The sequence below is a fragment of the Vulpes lagopus genome, chromosome 12 (assembly GCF_018345385.1).
Source record: "Vulpes lagopus strain Blue_001 chromosome 12, ASM1834538v1, whole genome shotgun sequence".
NCBI classification, from domain to species: Eukaryota; Metazoa; Chordata; class Mammalia; order Carnivora; family Canidae; genus Vulpes; species Vulpes lagopus.
Window position 1 is genome coordinate 22,526,905 of NC_054835.1, and position 21,337 is coordinate 22,548,241.

Genomic DNA, 21,337 nt, shown 5'->3' on the forward strand with positions numbered 1-21,337 from the left:
CTGTAACCATGTAGCCCTAGGGGCGCCTGGGTGGCTCAGTGGTTGACTGTCTGTCTGCCTTTGGCTTAGGTCGTGATCCTGAGGTCCTGGGATCGAGTCCTGGGTCGGGCTCCCTGCATGGAGCCTACTTGTCCCTCTGCCTCTCTGTGTGTCTCTCATGAATAAATAAATAAAATCTTTTAAAAAATGTAGCCCTAGGGCTTTCAGACTCACTTGGGACGTGGAGAGAAGCAACCTGGCCACTCAGAAAATTCCTCATTCTTGCCTTCCTCCCAGGCATGCTGCCTGGCCCACTCATGAAGGGGTCAGGGTGCTGCCCCTCCAGAAACTTACTTTTCCTCCTCCTTCTCACTGTGTCCACCACAAGCCCAGGATGGGAAAAGAGGAATGGAAAGAGTTAGTCATTCTCTCACCTTCCCCTCAGAACTGGGTGGATCCAACTGGAGGAACTGATGATCTACAGGCCTGGAGCTCCACATGGGCATCACCCATATTCCAACTTGACATCTTCTGCTGTAGGCCTGCATGAAGGCGAGTGCCAAGTAATAACTCGATAAAACATGTTGGCACTTGGGACACCTGGGTGGCTCAGTAGTTGAGCATCTACCTTCAGCTCAGGGCATGGTCCCAGAGTCCTGGGATCCAGTCCTGCATCGGGCTCCCCAGAGGGAGCCTGCTTCTCCCTCTGCCTATGTCTCTGCCTCTCTCTCTGTGTCTCTCATGAATAAATAAATAAAATTTTTAAACAAAAAATAAACACCATTAAAAAAAAAACATGCTGCCACTTACCTAAGATGGGGCATGTTGGCATGGGATGGACTGATAGATGAGATATACTCAGCACAAACACTGAACCTATTATTCATAGCCAGGTATAACCCTTTTCTTAGTTAGAGGTTTGAAAACCAAGAAGTGCCTATAGGAGGGTTTTCTTACTAGTTAACTTTTACTAAGTAGTAAAAGATACTGACAGGATGGTTCCAGACTGGAAAGAGCTCTGCCGGTGTAGATCCATCTCAAGGTCATTTCCTCTGGTGGTGGGGGGCGGGGGTGTGTGCAAGAGTGGACTTGCACAGACTGGAGCCTGCTTGCTCTCCAGTTATATTTCAGCCTGATCCTTACTGACCAGGACACAGAAACCCATGGAGGAGGAGTCCTTTGCCCAGTATCACAGCTACAGAAATTCTGGCCAAGCTTTGTCCATCTTGGGGACCAAGTTTTCCCAGTTCCTTCACTTACAGAGGAAGTATGTTATGTCTTCTAAGATAACCGGGTCAGATCGCAGCCCTACCTCTTGTTAGCTGTGTGACCTTGGGCAAGTAACTTAACGCTCCTGAATTTTAGTTCTATCATTATGAAATCCGCGGCCAGCTGGACTGGTGCAGGACTGTCCTCATTATTTTGAAGATGAGCTCCCAACACTTTAACCCAACTTTGTACTATTTGCAGGATTCCATGAGATTTCTCACCTGGTCTTAGAACAAGGAAGGAAGAAAGGAAGTGGGGGGAGAGAAAGAAGGAAGAGGAAAGGAGACAGGGGAGAGGAAAAGAAAAGAAATTTGTATCATTCAAAATCATTGTGAGGCACCTGCTATACACTAGCTCCTGGGGATACGGTGGGCACAAGGTAGGCACCGGCCCTGCCCTCGTGGGGCTTACAGCATCCCTCAGGGAGGCAGGTACTGAGAACCATCCTAAACTGTAAGTGCTCCAAAGGAGACAGAGCATCCTGTGAGCTGCAGAGCACATGGAAGTACTTCCCCCGGGGCCTGACACATAGTGAAAGATGCTCACTGAAACTGCTCTCCTCTCCCCTTCGCCCCTCGATCCCGGAGCAGCTGAGGCTTCATCATGTGACCTGGGGACTGCCACCACCTCCCCACCCAGAGCTGGGACCACCCCACCTGATCCCTTTCCCTTCTACCCAGTGCTGCCCAGGCACCGAGGCACCTTGGAGTTCCAAGCCTTGTCTGGTATTTTCCTGCACTTCTCTCCCTCTGCCAAGACCCCATTGTCCTCTATTTCTAACATACAACACTTTTGTTCTTTTCAGGGGGCTGCTCTTACTCGTTATCAGTGACAACATGAAGGAGACATCAGACTTCTCTCATAGCAGCAGGCAAACCTGGGTGCCCACACAATGCCACGGCAGGGACAGTCCCTGGCTTTTCAACATGCATCCACAGCATTGAGCTACGGCACTGACAATAGCGAGCTCCGCTGTGCTGGGGTGAGGTACAGATGTCTTGGCTTGGCTTACAAAGTCCTGCATGATGTGGCTGACAGGACACTGTCACTGTTCTGCACACGTGCCAGGACTCTACGCCCTTTTGCTTGGGCCATCTGTTCCATCCTGAGCAGGGTAACTGCCACGGCTGTCCCGGCCGAGCTCCCTGGGTGAACCAAGCTCGCTTCTCTTGAAGGCCACTCGCACTGTTGTCACTGCCTGGTGACCCCCTTGCCCTGCCTTGTCTGGAAGCTCCCAGGGGTCAGGAGTCCCTCTGCTGTGGTCTGCATTTCATGCCCAAACGCAGGGTGGGTGTCCAGTGACTGTTTGCTGAAGAAGGAAGGAAAGGTCTTATCACTATCATCGTCCCCGTGTCACAGATGAGAAATAGAAGCCCTGGACTTATAGGAGTCATGTCGGTAACACATGACAGAATGAGGGTGGGGAGCTCTGGCCCAAATCCTGTGCTTGTCTGTACTGCCCTGTACCGTCTCTCCTGCCTCACGCACATGGATGGGCATCAGGCTGCTTGCGATGTCTAAGTGTGTTGATGGGCACCGTTCCGGGTGCTGGGTCTGAGTTCCTTATGTGCTCATTCATTCATTCGTTCTTTCATTTACTCATTCACTTGCCAGACATCTTCAGAGGGTCCACTGTCAGCTCCTGTGCAGGCAATCGGGTTTGAGAGCCCACCTGACTGCGAGAGCTGGAACTTAGGGAAACAGACACAAAAACCAGTAAGTGGCACAGACAAGCCAGGACTGTCATCATGTGCAGGCTGGAGGCTGTGCACACCCCATCCGGTTGGGGCACAGGGTGGCACCTCCACCCAGGGAAGGGAGGGTGAAGGGGTATTTTGCTGGGCGGGATGGGCTGAGTGGCTTGAGCTCTGGAGAGACGCCCAGCTTCCAGCTTCCCCAGCTCTACTAGGCATTCCTAGAATGATTGACTTCTACTTGTTGCTCAACCTTGAGCCTCACGTCTAAATCGGGATAATAATAATAATACCTTTAACAGGCTTGTGTGAAAATAAACATGACATACTATTTAAGGAAAAATGAAGAGTTGCTTCACAGCATGTTGGTAATCAGTGTATAGGCTGGTGTCTCTAGAGCTCAGGGCAAGCATCTGGGCTACCGGGAGTGGCTGGAAGCGAGGCTGGGAGAACTATGGGACAGGTTTCTCAAGATCCTGTTTATGAGACTCAGGTCTTGGGACTCGACCCTACTGGCAGGAGACTGCCTTGTTTGTTTGCTTGTTTGTTTGTTTAAGATTTTTATTTATTTATTCACGAGAGACACGAAGAGACATAGACAGAGGGAGAAGCAGACTCCCTGCAGAGAGCCTGATGCGGGACTTGATCCCAGGACCCCGGGATCATGCCCTGAGCCAAAGGCAGATGCTCAACCAGTGAGCCACCCAGGGCCCTGGCAGGAGACTGTCTTAAGCAATCTTTTGCTCGGTACAGGGGTGTGCAGCCAGATTTGTGATTTGGACTGAGAGCTTTTATTAGAGCCTGAAGGACAACTGTTTGAATTAGTCCAGAAGGGGTGACAGGTGAGGAGGTGGGGTTCAGTGTGAAAATCAGGATATGAGGTCTCTAGGCTCTCCTGCTCATTTTCTGTGGAACCTTGGGCAGGTTACTTCCTCTCTCTGGGCCTCAATTTATTCACCTAAAAAGTGAAAATGTTGGCCTAAATCAGGGATTCTTTCCCCGGAAATGGAATTTGTAATGAATTATTTGGGAAGCTTTCATCAAAAGACACATGCTAGAACCCCATCATGGGGGGTTGGGGGGAGTCCAGGGCAGTTGGAGGATCCCCAGATAACTCAATCCCACCACTTCACTCCATCCAAAGCCCCTGGGCTGGATGCCCACTGACTCCCTTTCTAGCTTGGCTTTTAATGACTCTCTGAGTCTCCAAGTTTGGGCAGACTCCTGCCCATGCCCTAAACATCCCCCACATCCATCCCCAGTGGAACTGGCCCTTGGATCAGACCTATTCCACTGAGGGGGACTGCTGGGAGGTCACCCTTCCCCTCCTGGTGAGAATCAAGGGCAGCAGAGCCTCATAGGGCTGATGCTAGCCTCTGAAAGCCACGTCAGTCCCTCCCCCCGACCCTAGGAGCCTTGGACCACATTTGAGATGCTTCATTTGGAACTTAGAAAGCACCCAGAAGTCAGAAGCTAAAAGAAACCTCCTAGGTTTCTAAGACATAGGCTTGGATTGAGAATGTGTCGTAGACTCAGTTTTGTGGTTCCTGAGCTGTTTGGCCCTGAATATGAAATATCTACCTTGCAGAGTCCCGGTAAGTATTCAAGGAGTTGGCAGGGATCCAGTGTGCACCACAGACAGTGGGCACCCAGCAGAACACCAGCCCTTTCGTCCTTTTCTCTGTGGGCCCCAACCCCCACAGAGCAGGAAGATCCCCTAGGAAGCTTTGGGGTGGGTCATCTCACATGACAGATGAGGATCTGGGGTCCCAAAAGGCAAGGTGAGTTGCCACATGGGGACCCAGGGACAGAGCCCTGAAGACAGCCCCACCTCTTAACTCCCAGGTCAAGGTCTTCCTCTGTGATGTTCTGGCTTTGTGATCTTGTTCAAAGAGGTGTGCTGTGGCCAGAGAGAGAAAATGGGCATGATCAGGGCCCCTAAGATGCTGGAAAGCCCGCGGCCCACCTGGAGGCCAGGGCATGGTGCCAAATTTGCAGGGAGTGGTGGAAAAAAATGCCCCAGCATTTCCACCCTGCAGAGCAAAGATGCAGGGGCAGGAAGTGGCAGCAATTCAACCCTACTATATGCCCACCAAAATCAGCAAGGCCACTGGTGATTCAGGTGACACATCCACTAATTGCTGGGAAAGCCCCCTGGGGAGCCCTTCCTTTCTTATAATGGCAAGTGGACAGTCTGGGCCCCTCCACAGCCCACAGCCCAATTCCCAGTGCACCCTGTGCCCAAAGGCCTATGAGCCCAGGTTGGCCTGGGCAAAAATGTCCTTTTGCCTGTGTTCCTCCAGCCTGGCACCAGGGCTCAGCTCAGACCTGGCCATCCCCCAAGGATGCTTCCATCACCGGATCTGGCCCCATAAGCTCCCAAGTGCCCTAAACTGACTACAGATTGTTCACTGAGCTCAGACTCCTCATCTCTCAAAATGGAAGCCTTAGATGTGTTAGCCAGCAGAGCTCCACATCAATCTTCTCCTGTCATGGAAAGAGCACTGGACATGGGGTCCAGACCCCTGAATTTTATCCAGGTTTCCATTTACTAGCATGTAGTCAATTCTAATCATCTCCTTGAAGCTCTAAGTCATCATCTGTGAAACTGGGTTCATGGTGTTCTGTCTTAGGCAGTTAATGTGGACCTGTGTGCAAAGACCTCCAGCACAAAACCCCGCTCATCTATCGTGGTTTTTGAGAGTGCTCTGTATTTCCTCCCTCCCTGCCTGCTTTGTCTCAGGCACCTTCACAGCTGCTCTGAAGAGGTGATTCTAAACTGGCCAAGTCCTGTTTCTCAACCACTGCAGGCTCACCGAGCTTTATCAGAGGTGGGTGAATTTCAGGAGCCAAGTTCACATGGGGAGCTTCCAAAGTCAGGGCTGCTGCCTGCCAGAGCCATCCAGGGTCCACAGTCTGTGTGTCCCATCACCTGCGCCGATGGCCACACTAGATCACATAATTTGCAGGATCCAGTGCAAAATAAGAGATCCTTATTTAAAAACTGAGCATGTCAAGATGGCCAGCACAGAGACTGCACGGGAAGTATGAACGAAAGCTGCCCTGCCCCTGGCAGCCCTCTGGGCATGCTTCTGTTTCATGTTGGATGAGCATCTGTTGATTTACTCTCTGGAAATTCCTCTAGCCCACTTTGGGTCTCCTCTACTCTGGTTTGGAAGGTGACTTTCCAAAATCACATCTTTATGCTTTTATTGTTCCAAAGTTCTCAACATAAAGACATTTCCCAAACGAGCCAGAAGCATGCATTTCACTTCCCACCAGCATGCTCCAAGTGACACATGACCATCAAGTCATGCCTCCCAACTCCTCTGCAGCAGAGTCAAAGACCAGAGCTGCTGCCAGCCCAGCAGATCCAACATGACAGGGGTTGTGGAGAAGAAGCAGATAGGAGAAATAGACAGTGTTCCTTCTGCTGATCGGAGGTCCCCGCTGCCTACCCTTTCCTGCCAGAGCTGGAAATCTCAACAAAGACTTCTCCTATCCTGATATGATGTGATTCAGTCAGATGGAGCATGTTGGGCACCCAGCATATGTTAAGCGCTCATTATAGAAACCTGTCAGCATCTTCCTCTGTCACCTTCAGCGGATCGGTCCTTGGAGATCCAGGTGTGATAAAGCAAGTAGATGACACTAAGCACCCCGTGCCTTCTTGCCCACTTTCTTCTTGCACACAATCTCACCAGCGTCTTGAAAAGGAAGAGGAAATGGGTAGCCCAGCGTTGGTTTCAGCTCTGTCACTCTTGATCTCTGCCTACATAAGTGTCTTTATTTAGAATTTATGGATCCTAATCTTCCCCCTGCGTAGCTGACCAGAGGTCATGAACCTCACGGGAGATAATGGTGGAGTAGAATGGGTGTTTGGCAATACGAATAGCTACCGACCCTCCAACTCTCTATCACTGTTGCTTCTTGCTACCAACCCTCCCATCCCTCTACCACTGTTGCTTCTTGCTTACATCCCTCTCCAGCCAAACAGCTGAAATGTTTCACTCCACTGGCTCCAGTTCCTCCCCACTCACCTTTTCTCTGGACTCTGGCCCAATGACATCACCAAAACTGCAGTGGGTAAAGACACCAGTAACCTGCTAGATGCTAAATCCAATGCAATTTGCTTTGCCTTGCCTGACCTCTTGGTACCCTTGACCCTGTTGACCCTTCTGGAAGCTTCCTCTTGCCCTGGCTTCTAAGGTAGATGGCCTTCCTGGTTTTCCTCCAAACTCTATGGCTGTTACTTCAGAGACTTGGTTAGAGGCTCCTTGCTCTCTGTTCACCCCATAATCTTAGTGTCCCCAGCCCTCCAAAGAATGACAGTAGTTAATAGCTATCTTTACTGTGTGCCAGGCACTACTCTAAGCACTCCATACATGTCAGGCTGTTTAATGTTCATCAACGCCGTGGAAGTAAGGGGGCAATACCCCCATTTCACAGATAAGGAAACTGAGGTACAGAGAATCTGCCCAGGATTACTCACCTAATCATCAGGCAGGTGGGATACAAACACAGCAGTGTGGCTTCAGTTCTGAACCAGTGCTTTGTACTGCTCGTGGCAGAGACTCACTGCTGGGTGCTGCCCAAACAGCTTAGCTTATCCTGAGACATCCCTCCTAATCTGGCCATGACCGATACCACCTAGAGTCCCATATATACACTCTATGCCCCTCAACTGGATTCTGCACCCTGGTCTTTGCACATGCGCCTCTCTCTAAGGGAGTAGCCTTCGCCTGTTTCACCCCCTGGTCAGTGTCCACTCCTGTTCAAAAACGCCTGCTCTGCGAGGCCTTCTGTCTTCCTCCCAAGCCCTCCACTGCTCTGGATCTCTGGCACCATATGTTCCTCCCTGTACTTCCATGTACTGCTTTATAACTTGAGTCTTGTCATTCGGGTCTATGGTGCCATCATACGCATACGAACACGCACACACGCAAGCTCACTCCCCGGCTCGGAGTCCTCCCTGCAGCCCTAGCTTCCTCAAGCCATTGTCCTGCTTCTGCGTGGCCTTCCGGGCATCTGAAAATCTTGCCTTTCCCAAAGTGCCTCAACCCAACCCTGAGACACTTGAGTTTTGCATTTTCTTCCATATTCCAGTCATTTCACAGGGTCCAACAGTTGCAGCCGGATCACTGAGACATGTCTCACGTACAGGGGACTGTCTCTAAGCAGGAAGCAGTGGCTACCAGTCACAACCATTGTCTTTATATGTTCACAGTGATTTGTGGCTTCCTTGGTCCGTTACACCATGTATGACTTTGAGCCTCACAATAAGCCTCACAACAATATGGAATCATTATTATAAACCTATTTTACAAATGAGGAAATAAAGGCACATAGAGATTAATAACACGCACGTGCTCGCCTCAGCAAAGAGCAGGAGTCCTGGGAGGCCTGTGTCAAAGCAGCTTCATGCCAGGTGAACATGGGATTTCACAGCACACAAGAAGATGAGTTTTCTCCCAAGGGCTTCACACAGAACATTCTTTGTGCCCCCACCCCCCTGCCTCTGTGTATCCTGGGGCCAGCCCTGCTAACATCTGAACCATGTCGTGAAGCAAGCAGGTAAGTTTAGCACAGCTTTGCAAACTTAGGTACATCATTAGAAAGGCAAGTTGAATTTAAGACTTATTAAATAAATGTGGTGGGGTTTTTTTGTTGTTTTTTTTTTTTTACTTTCAACCATACATAATTCCTTCTAACAGTATTATTGAGCTGAGGTACTTGGAAGATATGCTTTAATGGAGAGTTTATCGGGATTTGTAATTAGCAGAGCAATTGTGAGCACTTTATAGTAGTTGGAAGCAGATTAAGCCCACAAAAGAGAATCAAACACTCAAACACACAATCAAAATATTCATTTACACACCAGCAATTGCTGTGTCAATTATAAATGCAGATACTCAAATAGCTACTGTAAATCTGACGCCTGATGCAGTATTTGACATACAGTCGCAACAAAAAGCACTCATTAACCAAGTCAACGAATCTTTAAAGGATGCCTACTATGTGCCAGATGTCCTATGTCCTGGGAACCAGGATACACAACTAGAATACACAAGGCACTTGCCCTTGTAGCACTAACACCCAGCTGCAGAGACATTATTTTCAAGGCTTATTATATAAACAAGATAACTTCAAAAGAATAAATCACTTTAATAAAGGTCTTATATAATTGTTAAAAAAAAATAAATCACTAAAGAAACATAAGAGGGCATCTGGATGGCTCAGTGGTTGAGCATCTGCCTTCAGCTCAGGTCGTGATCCCGGGGTCCTGGGATCGAGTCCTGCATTGGGCTTCCCCCAGGGAGCTTGCTTCTCCCTCTGCCTCTCTCTCTCTCTCTCTCTCTCTCTCTCTGACTGTGTCTCTCATGAATAAATAAATAAAATCTTTAAAAAAAAAAAAAAAAGAAGAAGCATAACAAAGGCACATGACTAGAAAGGGATCAGGGCTTGGCATTTGGGCTGAGACCCGAAGAAGAAAAGAAGATGGAGGAGTAGAAGGTTCTAGGCAGGGAGCACAGTGTGCCAAGGCCCAGTTCAGTGTCTTAGCTTACACTGGCCTCTGAATAAGACCAGAGACAAAGATTTAAGTGACAATAATTTATTTGGGAGGTGCAGGAAAGATGAGAAAGGGAGTGGGGTACAAAACAAAGATGAGGAAACACTAAATAAAGAATATCAGGTAGCTCCATTGTGGGTGACTAGAACTCAGCCTCCAGGCTGAGGTGGGAGACAGTGCAAAGCAAGCTCCTGGGTTATCCCGCAGGGAGCCAGAGAACAGGGGCAATGTACTCCAGCTCCCATCAGCCACTGGTGAAGGCTGCTCTCAGACACTTCAGTCCAGCCTGGCTCATGGGCAGAGTGGGCTTCCATGGCTGAAGTCAGCTGATGGGCACTGGCATGGAAGGCCTAGTTGAGGGATGTGGGCAGGGTACTGGTCCTTTGTGCTACATGCAGAGACCAGCCTGGAGTGTTCCAGAAGGAAAGTCAGTGAGGGTGGTATATGAAACCTGTGGGGTGGGGGTGGCAATGTAGGAAATGAAGTCAGAGGCAGGCAGGGAAACTGGTAGGCCATGAGGAGTCTGAATTATAATCAAAGTACATTGGGAAGGCAGCTGAGAAATTTAGTCAAGGAGAAGAACTAACTTTAAAAAAATAATAATGGGCAGTCGGGTGACTCAGCGGTTTTAGCGCTGCCTTCAGTCCAGGGCGTGATCCTGGAGACCCAGGATCGAGTCCCACATCGGGGTCCCTGCATGGAGCCTGCTTCTCCCTCTGCCTGTGTCTCTGCCTCTCTCTTTCTCTCTCCCTCATGAATAAATAAATAAAATCTTTTAAAAAATAATATTTTTCTTCGTTGTGTGGAAAACAGATTTTTTTGGAGAGCAAGAGAGAATGTGGGAGGACCAGTCAGGAGGCAATGGCAGAAGTCCAGGTAAGAGGCGCTGGCAGCTTCCGAGGATGGGGGGTGGATGCTGAGTGGATGGGCCCAGGTGTGTGTAGCAGAGTGATGGAGAGCTTCCCATCTGGAGAGTCCAGAAGGAGGGAGCCTAGGCCAGGGCATGTGACACAGGGGGATTACAGGGTGAGCAGGCTGGGCCAACCCACTCAGTAATTGGATGACTTGGGTCGCTCACTCCCCCACTCCGGCCTCTGTTTTCTCATCTGGAAAATAAAGAAGTAGAATGAACCAGTTTCTAAGGATGCTTTTAACTCTAATAGTCTATGATTCTAAGAAAACAATCAGAATAATCTTTTCAAAAGTTTCACGTCTTTTTTTTCCCCCTGGGATACAAATTCTTCAAATGGTTTCATTTTCTTCACATTTAGATCCTGATTAATGGACTTTATGAGCTCTGCGTGTTCCTCCTTGACCACGCCTCTCACCTATCCCCAAAAGTAACCATTATTCTGATTTTTAATTACACCATTCTCCTGATTTTCTTTATTGGTTTTACAACTTAAGTATCTTTAAACACTATATATATATTTTTTTCAGTTTTGCACTTTATATAAATGGAATCACACAGTGTGTTCTCTTATATGATTTGCTTCCCTTTTTCTCAACAAGACATTTTTGAGACTCATGCATATTATATATGTAGTAGTTCATTAATTTTCTCTGAAGTTTAGTTTTCTGCTTATGATAGCACAATTTGTGCATTCTACTGTTGATGGACTTTTGTCTATTTCCAGTTTTCACTCTTTTTAAAAAATGTTATTTTAATTCCAGTTACATGCAGTTAACATACTGTGTTAGTTTTGGGTGTACAATATAGTGACCCAACGTTTCCATACAATACTCAGGGCTCATTGTGATAACTGTACTCTTAACTCCCCATCACCTTTTCCCCCACCCCCTCACCCAGGCTTCCCCTCTGGTAACCATCATTGTGTTCTCTGTAGTCAAGGGTCGGTTTTTAACACTTCTTTTTAATAATGCCATAAACCCAGGTAAACCACCACACAAAACAAAAGCTAGCACCTTATCAAAAACCTCCTTTCGACTCTGTCTTCCTTCTACTCTAAGTCCTCCAACCCACAGCAACCAACACCTGAATTTCCTTGCCTTCCCTTTTCTATAGTTTTAATCTTTATAGGTTTCTAAGATGCATCTATTTTTACTTAGGTTAATTGTACTTTACTACAAAGGTATCATACTACTAATAATTGTAGGGACTTACTTTTTGCCATGCCCTATTTTGCCAGGATGCATTCCTATTGTGGAGTATCATGGCGGTTCCTTTATTTGAACCACTGTATGATATTGTATTGGTTAAGTGTAGTCCTATTTACTCACCCACCTCCTCTTGATGGGCATTTGAGTTTTTCCAGATTTTTGCCACTGTAAAGAGTGTAGCTCTGAACATTTTTGTATATGCAAGGCTTCTATGAAGTGTATATATAAAAAGAGAATCACTGATCTAGAAAATTTACTGTTACAAGATTGTTCCAATCATTTTCCAAAGTAGCTGCATGAAAATACTAGCAAAGTGGATTGTGTAGATCCACTTTCTCTCCACCACCTGGTACTATCTGAATTCTCAATTTTTGCTAACCAATTATTTTTGAGATACCTTTCTGTCTGGATTGCATTTCCTTGACCAACAGTGAGGTTAAACATTTATTTATCAGCCATAAGTGTTTCCTCTTCTGTGAAATGTGTGTTCCTGTTTTTTGACATTTTTCTTCTGAGTGTTTTTCATATCGATACCATCAGCCTGCTTCCTGCCTATAGAATGGGGCTCAAGATCATTTTATTGTTCTGAAAAGTCAGTTTTATTTAGTCTAGACCAGCAGCACTTTTGGCAATATAATTCTCAAAAACTTTATTAGAGTGTCAATAGCCAACCCCACAGTTCACTCTGAGCCATGCCTTTCTTTTTCTCTCTAGCTGTCATGTCAACTTCTTCGACACTATCAGGCTTTATAAGATCTAGTTTCTTTTCCATAAGTCTTGCCCTTGTTTTGGTGTTGACCTCAAGGCTGAGTGTTCATAACTATTCCTTTGTTTTCATTGTTGCTCCCAAAGCAACATTGTGAGAATATTTGACAACTGAAGACATTGGAAATGAGAGATAATTGCACCTTCCAACTCTAGAAGCCCCAGAATTTCTGGACTTTCTGTGTTTCCTTTTAGTTCTGCTTGCAAATATGCCAATTGTTCTCTGCCATCTTCTCTTTCGGGAACCTTGTAAGATGCAGCTAGTAATGACTAACTCCCGCGAACAACATTCTATCTCAAAACCTCGTCCAAAGCCATAACTTCAGTCGGTACATTTCCTGCCTTCCAAATGATCACATGTGATGCTTTACCAAATATTTTACTACCAACTCATGTAGGTTACCATTTTTCCAGTTCCCTGTAAGAATTCCTTTGTTGCTCACCACTGAGTCCCAAAGCCAAAGCCACACATTTTATTCTTTGATGAGTGTAGTAACCCACTTCTAGGTACTAGTTTCTGTAATGATCACCTTTTGCTGCAGTAACAAACAACTCCAGAACATCGGTGGCTTATAACAAGAAACATTTCTTTTTTGCTCTCAAGTCCACAGGTCAGCTGAATCTCTGCTCTGAGCTATAGAACAATCCTTGTTCTATGCCTTCTCACTCCCAGGCCCATGCTGAAGGAACAACTCTTGCTTAGGACACGTCATTTTTCTGGTAGAATGTTCAGGAAGTGGATCAGCAAAAATTTGCAACGCTCTTAATGCTTCTGGTAGGATATGGCACATGTCATACCTCTTCACGTTCTACTGGCTCAGAGAAGTTACATGGCCAAGCCCAAACAAAGCCAGTGATGTAAGGAATATATTCCAAATCATCTTAAACAAGAGAGACATAAAGGACACAGACATAAAGGAGCTCTGGATACATTCTTGTACCAATCCAATCCTTCATCAGTATGTATATTGCAACATATTCTCCAATCTGTAGCTGACTTTCAAGTTGTCTTTTTAAGAAAAAAACACAGGGTGCCTGTGTGGCACAGGTAAGCCACCAACACTTGGCTTTGGCTCAGGTTGTGATCGCAGGGTCCTGAGATTGAGCCGAGTCAGGCTCTGTGCTGAGCATGAAGTCTGGCTAAAACTCTCTCCCTCTGCCACTCCCCCCACCGCTCTCTCAAATGAATGTCTTTTAAAAAAAGAAAACAGCTCATAATATTCACACAGAAACATTTATTCATCTTTTATTTTATAGTCAGTGTTTTTGTGTCTTATTGAAGAAGTCTTTCCTTTCCCCAAAGTTTAAAAAATACTTTTATTAAGTTTTCTGTTAAGAATTTTTAAAACTTTTTTAACATTTAAGCATCTGGATTTTATCTTTGTCTATGACGTAATGTAAGGATACAATTTCATCTTTCTTCCACACGGATTGCTCTTTTTCCAGGCCTAATTTTGAACAGTCTCTCTTTTCCCCCTTGACATAATGAACAAAATAGATCACATACCATGGCGTCATACATACGTGGTTCTGCTTCTAGGCTCTCTCGTTTCATTTCTTTGGTCAACTGCATTGACTTGTAACTCATAGTAAGTCATGATATCTGGTAAAGTTAAGTCCCCTTCTGTCTTTTTGCTGGTTGTTAGCTTTTTATTTTTCAGCCAGAAGTATGCTGGCTATTTTTACCCTTTTACTCTTCCATATATATACAACTCACCAAGTTCTAGGAAGAATTCTGTCAGGTACCAGGCTATGTTCTTACAGGTGCTAGCTCACAAGAACCCTCAGCGTTCTTTTCCCCGGCTACAGAGGAGGAAATGGAGCTGCACAGAGATGCTGGCCCAAGGTTATGAAGCAGCAGCTCTGAATTCAAACCCAGGCCTGTCTGACTCCAGAGTCCTGCTAGTCCCCACATCACAGAGTTTGAGGTGGATGTTCTCAGCTAGGAGATGCTGAATCAAGCCTGCCCTCTGGTTCCCACAAGAAAGGGGAGGTTGCCAAGGCCTCAGCAAACACTTGGCATTTCCTCTTGTTTGTCTGCATGCTTCCAGCACTCGGCTCACCCAGGCAGCACAGGGGACCTAGCGCTAAGCCTGAAGCCACAAAGCCTGGTGCATCTGCAGTTTGCTGAGCACCCCTGGTGACCACAAGAGCCATGAAGGTAGGCTGCATCTGAATTGCCTCATTCTCCCTAACTAAAGGAAAGGGCAGGGGGCCAACCCCTGGAGACCATTCATATTTGAAGAAGACAGGCAGGCAGTCTCCACAATAGAGGAATGAGTGTGTGTGTTGGAGGGTGGGAGGTGTGTGCATGTATGTGTGTGTGTGGTGTGTGTGGGAGGGGAGGTGTAAGTACGTGTGGGTGTGTGTGTGGAGGGGGGGATGTGCTGGTAATGTATCAAAGCAAATTTGTCCAGTATCTGGATCGGCTATTTTATACCCATTCTGTCCCTTAGTCCTTGAAAGAGAAGGAGATAATCTGATGACTCTGTCTTAGATGCAATGAAACAAAGCCTGCTAAGTGATTTGCCAAGACATTCCTGTTCTCCACCCCCTTAGTTAGCAAGCGGGAATGATTAAGGTAAGGTTATTTTGAGCGATGAGATTATAGCTGTAGAGCAGTGCTCTCAATTGAGATGCTTTCAATACCGGCCACAGCATGGGCATCACCTGAGAAGGTGTTAGAAATGCAGATTCTGGGCCCCCACCCCAGACCAACTGGAAATTATGCTATTCTAGGGGTAAGGCCCAACAATCTCTGTACTAACACTTCCCTAGGCTGGTGCTCCTAGAATCTGAGAAATGCTGGTAAGGAGAATCCACCACAGTATGCAACAGGGTATATTCTCAATGAATATTGAGAACTGTGGCTGAAGGTTACAGAGCTAGGTCCTGGAGAGTCAAGGACTTGGTCTCTGGCCCTACTGATTCTAGACAACTTTTTCCACCAAGTGCAGAGATCTACATGTCTGGGAAGATTAGTGTAAGGTCAGACACAGGTGTTAAATAGAGATTAAATACTCAAGTTTAAGGCTTAGAAGAAAAACAGAACCATGGATACTTCATAGTTTGTCATTTAAGACAAAGTCAAGTGTACACGGCATTCTTATATATTCATTATGTCTGTATATACAGCTCCTTACACATAGGAGCTGCTAAGTCTCCGTTATCCACAGATGGGTTAAATTTCTATTGCAGTTATCAGGCTGGCTTGAATTGGATTATCTTTCATACTATAGATAGCTTCTAGAATTGAAATCATTTTATAACAGCATTAAAGTAACCACAAAAAACAAATCAATAATGGTCCTATCGCCCACAAAGAACTGGTCCTTTCTCACTTTGCATTCCTTAGCTCTTCAAAGACAAACCTTCTTATCCCAATCACTGCAAATATCCAATCTTGTACTATCCCTTTTCACTGGCTTTATCAGAAATATTTTCTGTGATGCCCCCTCATCTCCATAATTACCATTGTGATGATTGAAAAATATTCCCCAACATGATTTAATTGCAGACATTTGTCTGGCTACCATTCTCACCCAAATAACAATATTGTGGCTACGTGTCTATAAGTCACATTTTCACCTTGTGATGTTTTTCTTTAGATTTACTTCTTTGAAGTGGAATTATAGGAACAGGAGGTATGAATCTGACTACTGGAACATATAGGAAAAATGTTTCCAAGAGAAATGTAACAGCTTACTCTGTTAGCAGCGATGCATAAATATATCTTTTTTACGAAAAGTCTGTTCTCAGCATTGGATGTATTATTCCAGTCTCCACACTCCCCTTGCTTTGCCAATTTAGTGAGAATGCACTTGTATCCTCTTACTGGTATAATTTTCCTTTTTGTAAATCTCAGTTCTCTTTTTCCCAAAGACAGAGCTGGTCAGATTAGCTTCGAAAAAAATTCATTCCGATTAGTGTATACGTGTGTGCATGCATATCCTGTGCTTACATGTATCTAGATACATATATGTGTCTGAGTATACGACTATCTCCGTGTGGGTACCTGCTTCCAGGTTTATGACTCAATGAACACAAGTGTTGTGGGATGTCCATATCTGAGGGTGTTTTACAGATACCATATTTCTAAGCATGCTTTCTTTTGGAATATGTTTATGTAGATCTGAGAATACATTGTGTTGTGGGGTTGTGGATGCAATATAATAAGCATCCATAGGGAAAAGATAATCCAAAGGTCCTCATGGGGTGGGGGGAGTTGGAAATCCCCGGAACAAATCTGTAGATTCCAAACTTTTTAGAAACCAACAGAATTTCTCTCCTCCCTACACTTTCATCCATACATGCTTGGAGGGAATCCCAAACAAACTGTAAAGGGGGGTGGGAGATACAGGCTTCCAATTACGGAATGAGTAAGTCATGGGGATTAAAGGCACAGCATAGGGAACATAGGCAATGGTGCCATAATAGTGCTGTATGGTGACAGATGGGAGCCACAGACATGGTGGGCACAACATAACATATAGAGATATGGGGTCACTGTTGTACACCTGAAATTAATGTAACATTGTATGTCAACTATACTCTGATTAAAAAAGGTAACCCCAAACTATGAAACAGAAAGGGGAGTAGAAGTGGAGGAGGGGCGGGCTGCCCTCCCTGGACCCTGAACGAGGCGTTCCTAGAGCACTTTCACACACCGTGGAGCTTCCCAGGTGAAAACCACGCATCTAGATGGCCCCCTGCGGGTCCCCATCCACCCTGCCATCCTGGAGGGTTAAGTCACTTTCCAAGCAGCAATAACTGAACCGGCTACATTTATCAAGAACTTTCTACATGCCAGGTTGTATGCTCAGCTCCTTGCTACATTATCTCATTTTATCTCCACGTATTCCCCAGGAGGAAGATCCTGGCAGTGCTATATAAAAACACCATTCCAGGGGCATCTGGGTAGCTCAGTTGGTTAAGCATCTGACTCTTGATTTCAGCTCAGGTTATGATCTCGGGCTTATGAGTCTGAGGTCCACATCAGGCTTCACACTCAGCAGCAAGTCTGCTTGAAAGTCTCTCTCTCCTCCTCTCCCTCTGCCCCACCTCTCTAGAATAAATTCTATAATAAGTAAATAAACTTTAGAATAAATTCTAGAATAAGTAAGTAAATCTTAAAAAAAAAAAGAAAGAAAGAAAAAAACACTATTCCACAGTCAAGGAATGTGAGGTCCAATACAAGACTATTGGAATTATAAAAACTGTGTCCACGTTCATTCATCTTGTAAGTTATGGAGCCAAGAAGCAAACCAGAGAGTCTGGGTTAACAGTAAGAACTCTTAACCTGGGCAGCCCTGGTGGTGCAGCGGTTTAGGCTGCCTGCAGCCCGGGGCATGATCCTGGAGACCTGGGATCGAGTGCCCATGAAGCCTGCTTCTCCCTCTGCCTGTGTCTCTGCCTCTCTCTTTCTGTGTCTCTATGAATAAATAAAATAAAAAATCTTAAAAAAAAAAAAAAGAACTCTTAACCTTTCTCTGTAAAGCCTCCCTTTTGGAGTTAAATGGCATATTTTAGTTTTTAAATTCCCAATTCCCCATCAATAGATCTTGTGACAACCATTTTTTTTTTATTGTTTTTCTTTGTTTTTAAGTGGAGGTATGGGAGTGGCCCCAAATATCCTCCATCTTTTACCTAAAACTCTCTGTGATTAGAACAAAAGGATGCAGCCCAGAGATACTGCCTAACCTAAGTGAGTATCCAGCCATTGACTTTGACAACACCCATGGCTCCTGGTGAAGATGGTTCCTGCACTTTTATCTCTTTGATGATGGGCAAGGTGGGGATGGAGGCAGGGAGTAACACCTGATACATCTCAGTGTTTTACAATACCATCTTTTTTTTTTTTTGCAACACAACCTTATTTATTTATTTATTTTTAAAGTATTTATTTATTTATTTATTTATTTATTTGAGACACACACACACACACAGAGGCAGAGACACAGGCAGAAGGAGAAGCAGGCTCCATGCACGGAGCTTGATGTGGGACTCGATCCCAGGACCCCAGGATCACACCTTGAGCCGAAGTCAGTCTCTCAACCACTGAGACATCCAGGTGTCCCAACACCACCTTATTTAATAGCCACAAACCTCCAGTGAAATAGATTTGATTGCTCTCCCGGCTCCCATCCGTTCCTCCGGTGGCGATGGCTGCGGCCGTGGCTGGGATGCTGCGAGGGGGTCTCCTGCCCCAGGCGGGCCGGCTGCCCACCCTCCAGACTGTCCGCTATGGCTCCAAGGCTGTTACCCGCCATTGTCGTGTGATGCACTTTGAACGGCAGAAGCTGATGGCTCTGACTGAGTATATCCCCCCAAAACCTGCTGTTAACCCAAGATGCTTACCGAGTCCTCCCAGTCCCCCACAGGAGGAGACAGGCCTCATCAGGCTCCTCCGTCGGGAGATAGATGAGGTTTTCCGAGAGAACCGAATGATAGCTGTGTGTCAGAATGTGGCCCTGAGTGCAGAGGACAAGCTTCTCATCCGGCACCGGCTGCGGAAGCACAAGATCTTGTTGAAGATCTTCCCCAACCAGGTTCTGAAGCCCTTCCTAGAGGATTCCAAGTACCAAAACCTGCTGCCCCTGTTTGTGGGGCACAACTTGCTGCTGGTCAGTGAGGAGCCCAAGGTCAAGGAGATGGTGCGAATCTTGAAGAGTGTCCCTTTCCTGCCACTGCTAGGTGGCTGCATCGATGACACCATCGTTAGCAGGCAGGGCTTCATCAACTATTCCCAGCTTCCCAGCCTGGCCCTGGCGCAAGGGGAACTGGTAGGAGGACTCACCTTCCGTATGGCCCAGACCCACCTCTTGCTTCAGCACCAGCCCTTCCAACTGACTGCCCTGCTGGATCAGTACATCAGACAGCAACAGGAGGGGGACTCCGTCACGCCAGCCAGCGAGCAACCTGCCTCTCCTGACCCTGTTCCGAACTCCTAGCCAGCCTGTTGCACCCAGCCTGCCTGCCCATAAACATGCTGTACTCCTGTTGGCTTTGCCAACATCTGGCAGAGATACAGAGGGAAGTGTGGGGAGTGGCACTTGTTACCTGACTTCACTGACCACAACTTCCTCAGATGCAGGGCCACCTGGGGTTGCAGAGACACTCCATTTCCAAATGGAGGCTCTTAATCACTGTCTTTGTCCCTAGTTTTCCCAACCTGAGACCTAACAGGAGTGGGGTTTTGGCTCTCCAGGCCCAGGGCAGAGAAGCTGAACAGAGATTGTCTTCTGCCTCCAGGCCCACAGTCCTTTGTCACATGTGTCTCCCAGCCTATCCCCTCGTGGATCTGATGTGCTGGAATAGCTCACCCAAGTCATTGTGCTAAGAGTGGCATCTGTTGAGAGCCTGCTGTGGCGGGCTGCGTGCTTACCACTTTACGCACATCAGTTCTACTTCTCACCATGTAACCATATCACCCCCATTTTACAGAAGGCTAAAGGGTGAGAAGTTCAATAGTCTGCCCAAGGTCCTGCAGCTAATAAGAGGCTGAACAGGGACTTGAGCCAGGCTTTCTTCTCTGAAGACCAGGCCCTGGATTTCTGCCCTAGAACTTCCTCATTAGGGTTCTGTGTGTGCTTGAATGTTAATTCTCCGCCCTTGGGGTGTGTCATGTTATGGAAAGGTTGGGAGTACTGCTTTCTGATAAAATGGAATGCATTTAAAAAAAAAAAAAAAAAAAAGAAATAGATTTGATTATTTTTAGTTCACAGATGGCAAAACTAGGCTCAGAGAAAATTTGCTGGAGATCCCCTAACTCAGACATAGCAGATTTGAACCCAGCAGCCTCTGACCTGCCAACATACTGCTGTAGATTTGGTGGCTTTTGGGGACAGGAGACACTTAACCTTCTTTGGAGCTTTCCCTGAAGCTACCAGAGTCCCTTCTTTGCCTGCTTCCATCATAACCCTTGTTTCCCAGCCCGGCCAATGTAGGTGGCCAAGTCTGTCTCTTCTACTAGCTGGGGATCCTTGATAGCAAAGTGCAGGTACACAGAGGGCTCTCGGTGAAGGTTTGCTAGGGAATGGGAAGCCTAGTCCAAGCCATTGACCTCCAAGTCATTGAGAAACCCTCTCCAGCACCTCTGGACTCCAGGCTTTGATGCCCTTAGTTCTGAGAACCTCTCAGGCCCCCTGATAATTCACACTTCCTCCCTCCCACACACAGACAGTGGCCCTCTTAACTCTCTGGGAAATTCCAGGGCTACTTTGGGCTCAAAGTGTGTGTAAAGGAGCCAAATTTTCCCTGAAAGTTGAATGAGCAAAAGGGCATTCAAACTCTCTCAGCTTTAAGGACTCTTGACTGTACTTCCTTCTGCTTCAGGACCAAATATTACAGGGGCGGTGTTTTTCAGAGCCGGGGAATCTGCAGATGTGGGTCGAGTCCTACCTCTACCACTTGCTGGTTCTGTGATTTGGGAGCAGATTCCCTAACTTGCCCAAACCTCTAAGTGGAAACAATTACTAACTGATCACGACTGCACAGTGATGTTGTAAGCCTAACATAGTGTGTGGAAACTGCTTAGCATAGCACCTGGCTCAGAGCAGATACTCAGAGAGAGTGGGGGCTTGGAGTTCATGCCTGCCCTCTCTCAGAGGCTGTGAGCAGCAGGCAAAGGAGGACAAAGGTGGTCAGACTAGACAGAGGGGAACTCACTTTGGTGGGGAATGGGGACAGGAGGGAGACAAAGAGAAGCCCATTGCTGAGTCAATGGGGAGCTAAGAAGGGGACAGTGACTCAGACAGGTGTTCCTACTCAGAGAATCTGCCCAAATATTAACCACAGGAAGTAGATAAGAGTTTAGACAGAAAGGCTTTTCCATGGTGGAAACGTATGGGCAGTATGCTGGAGAGGGAGGAGGGGAGAGAAGCGCCAGGGTGGGCAGGTAGAGGAAGGAGATTAAATTCAGGCTGGAAAGCAGAGGAGA

General features: G+C 46.6%; 1 protein-coding gene across 1 annotated transcript; it reads left to right on the top strand.

Annotated features, from left to right (window-relative positions):
• The first annotated feature begins 18,534 nt into the window (after positions 1-18,534).
• On the top strand, positions 18,535-20,097 carry LOC121473961 (39S ribosomal protein L10, mitochondrial-like). The gene has a single exon (XM_041726799.1). It carries the CDS (start codon positions 18,561-18,563, stop codon positions 19,347-19,349), a length of 789 nt encoding a protein of 262 aa, XP_041582733.1. The 5' UTR covers positions 18,535-18,560; the 3' UTR covers positions 19,350-20,097.
• The last annotated feature ends 1,240 nt before the right edge of the window (positions 20,098-21,337 follow it).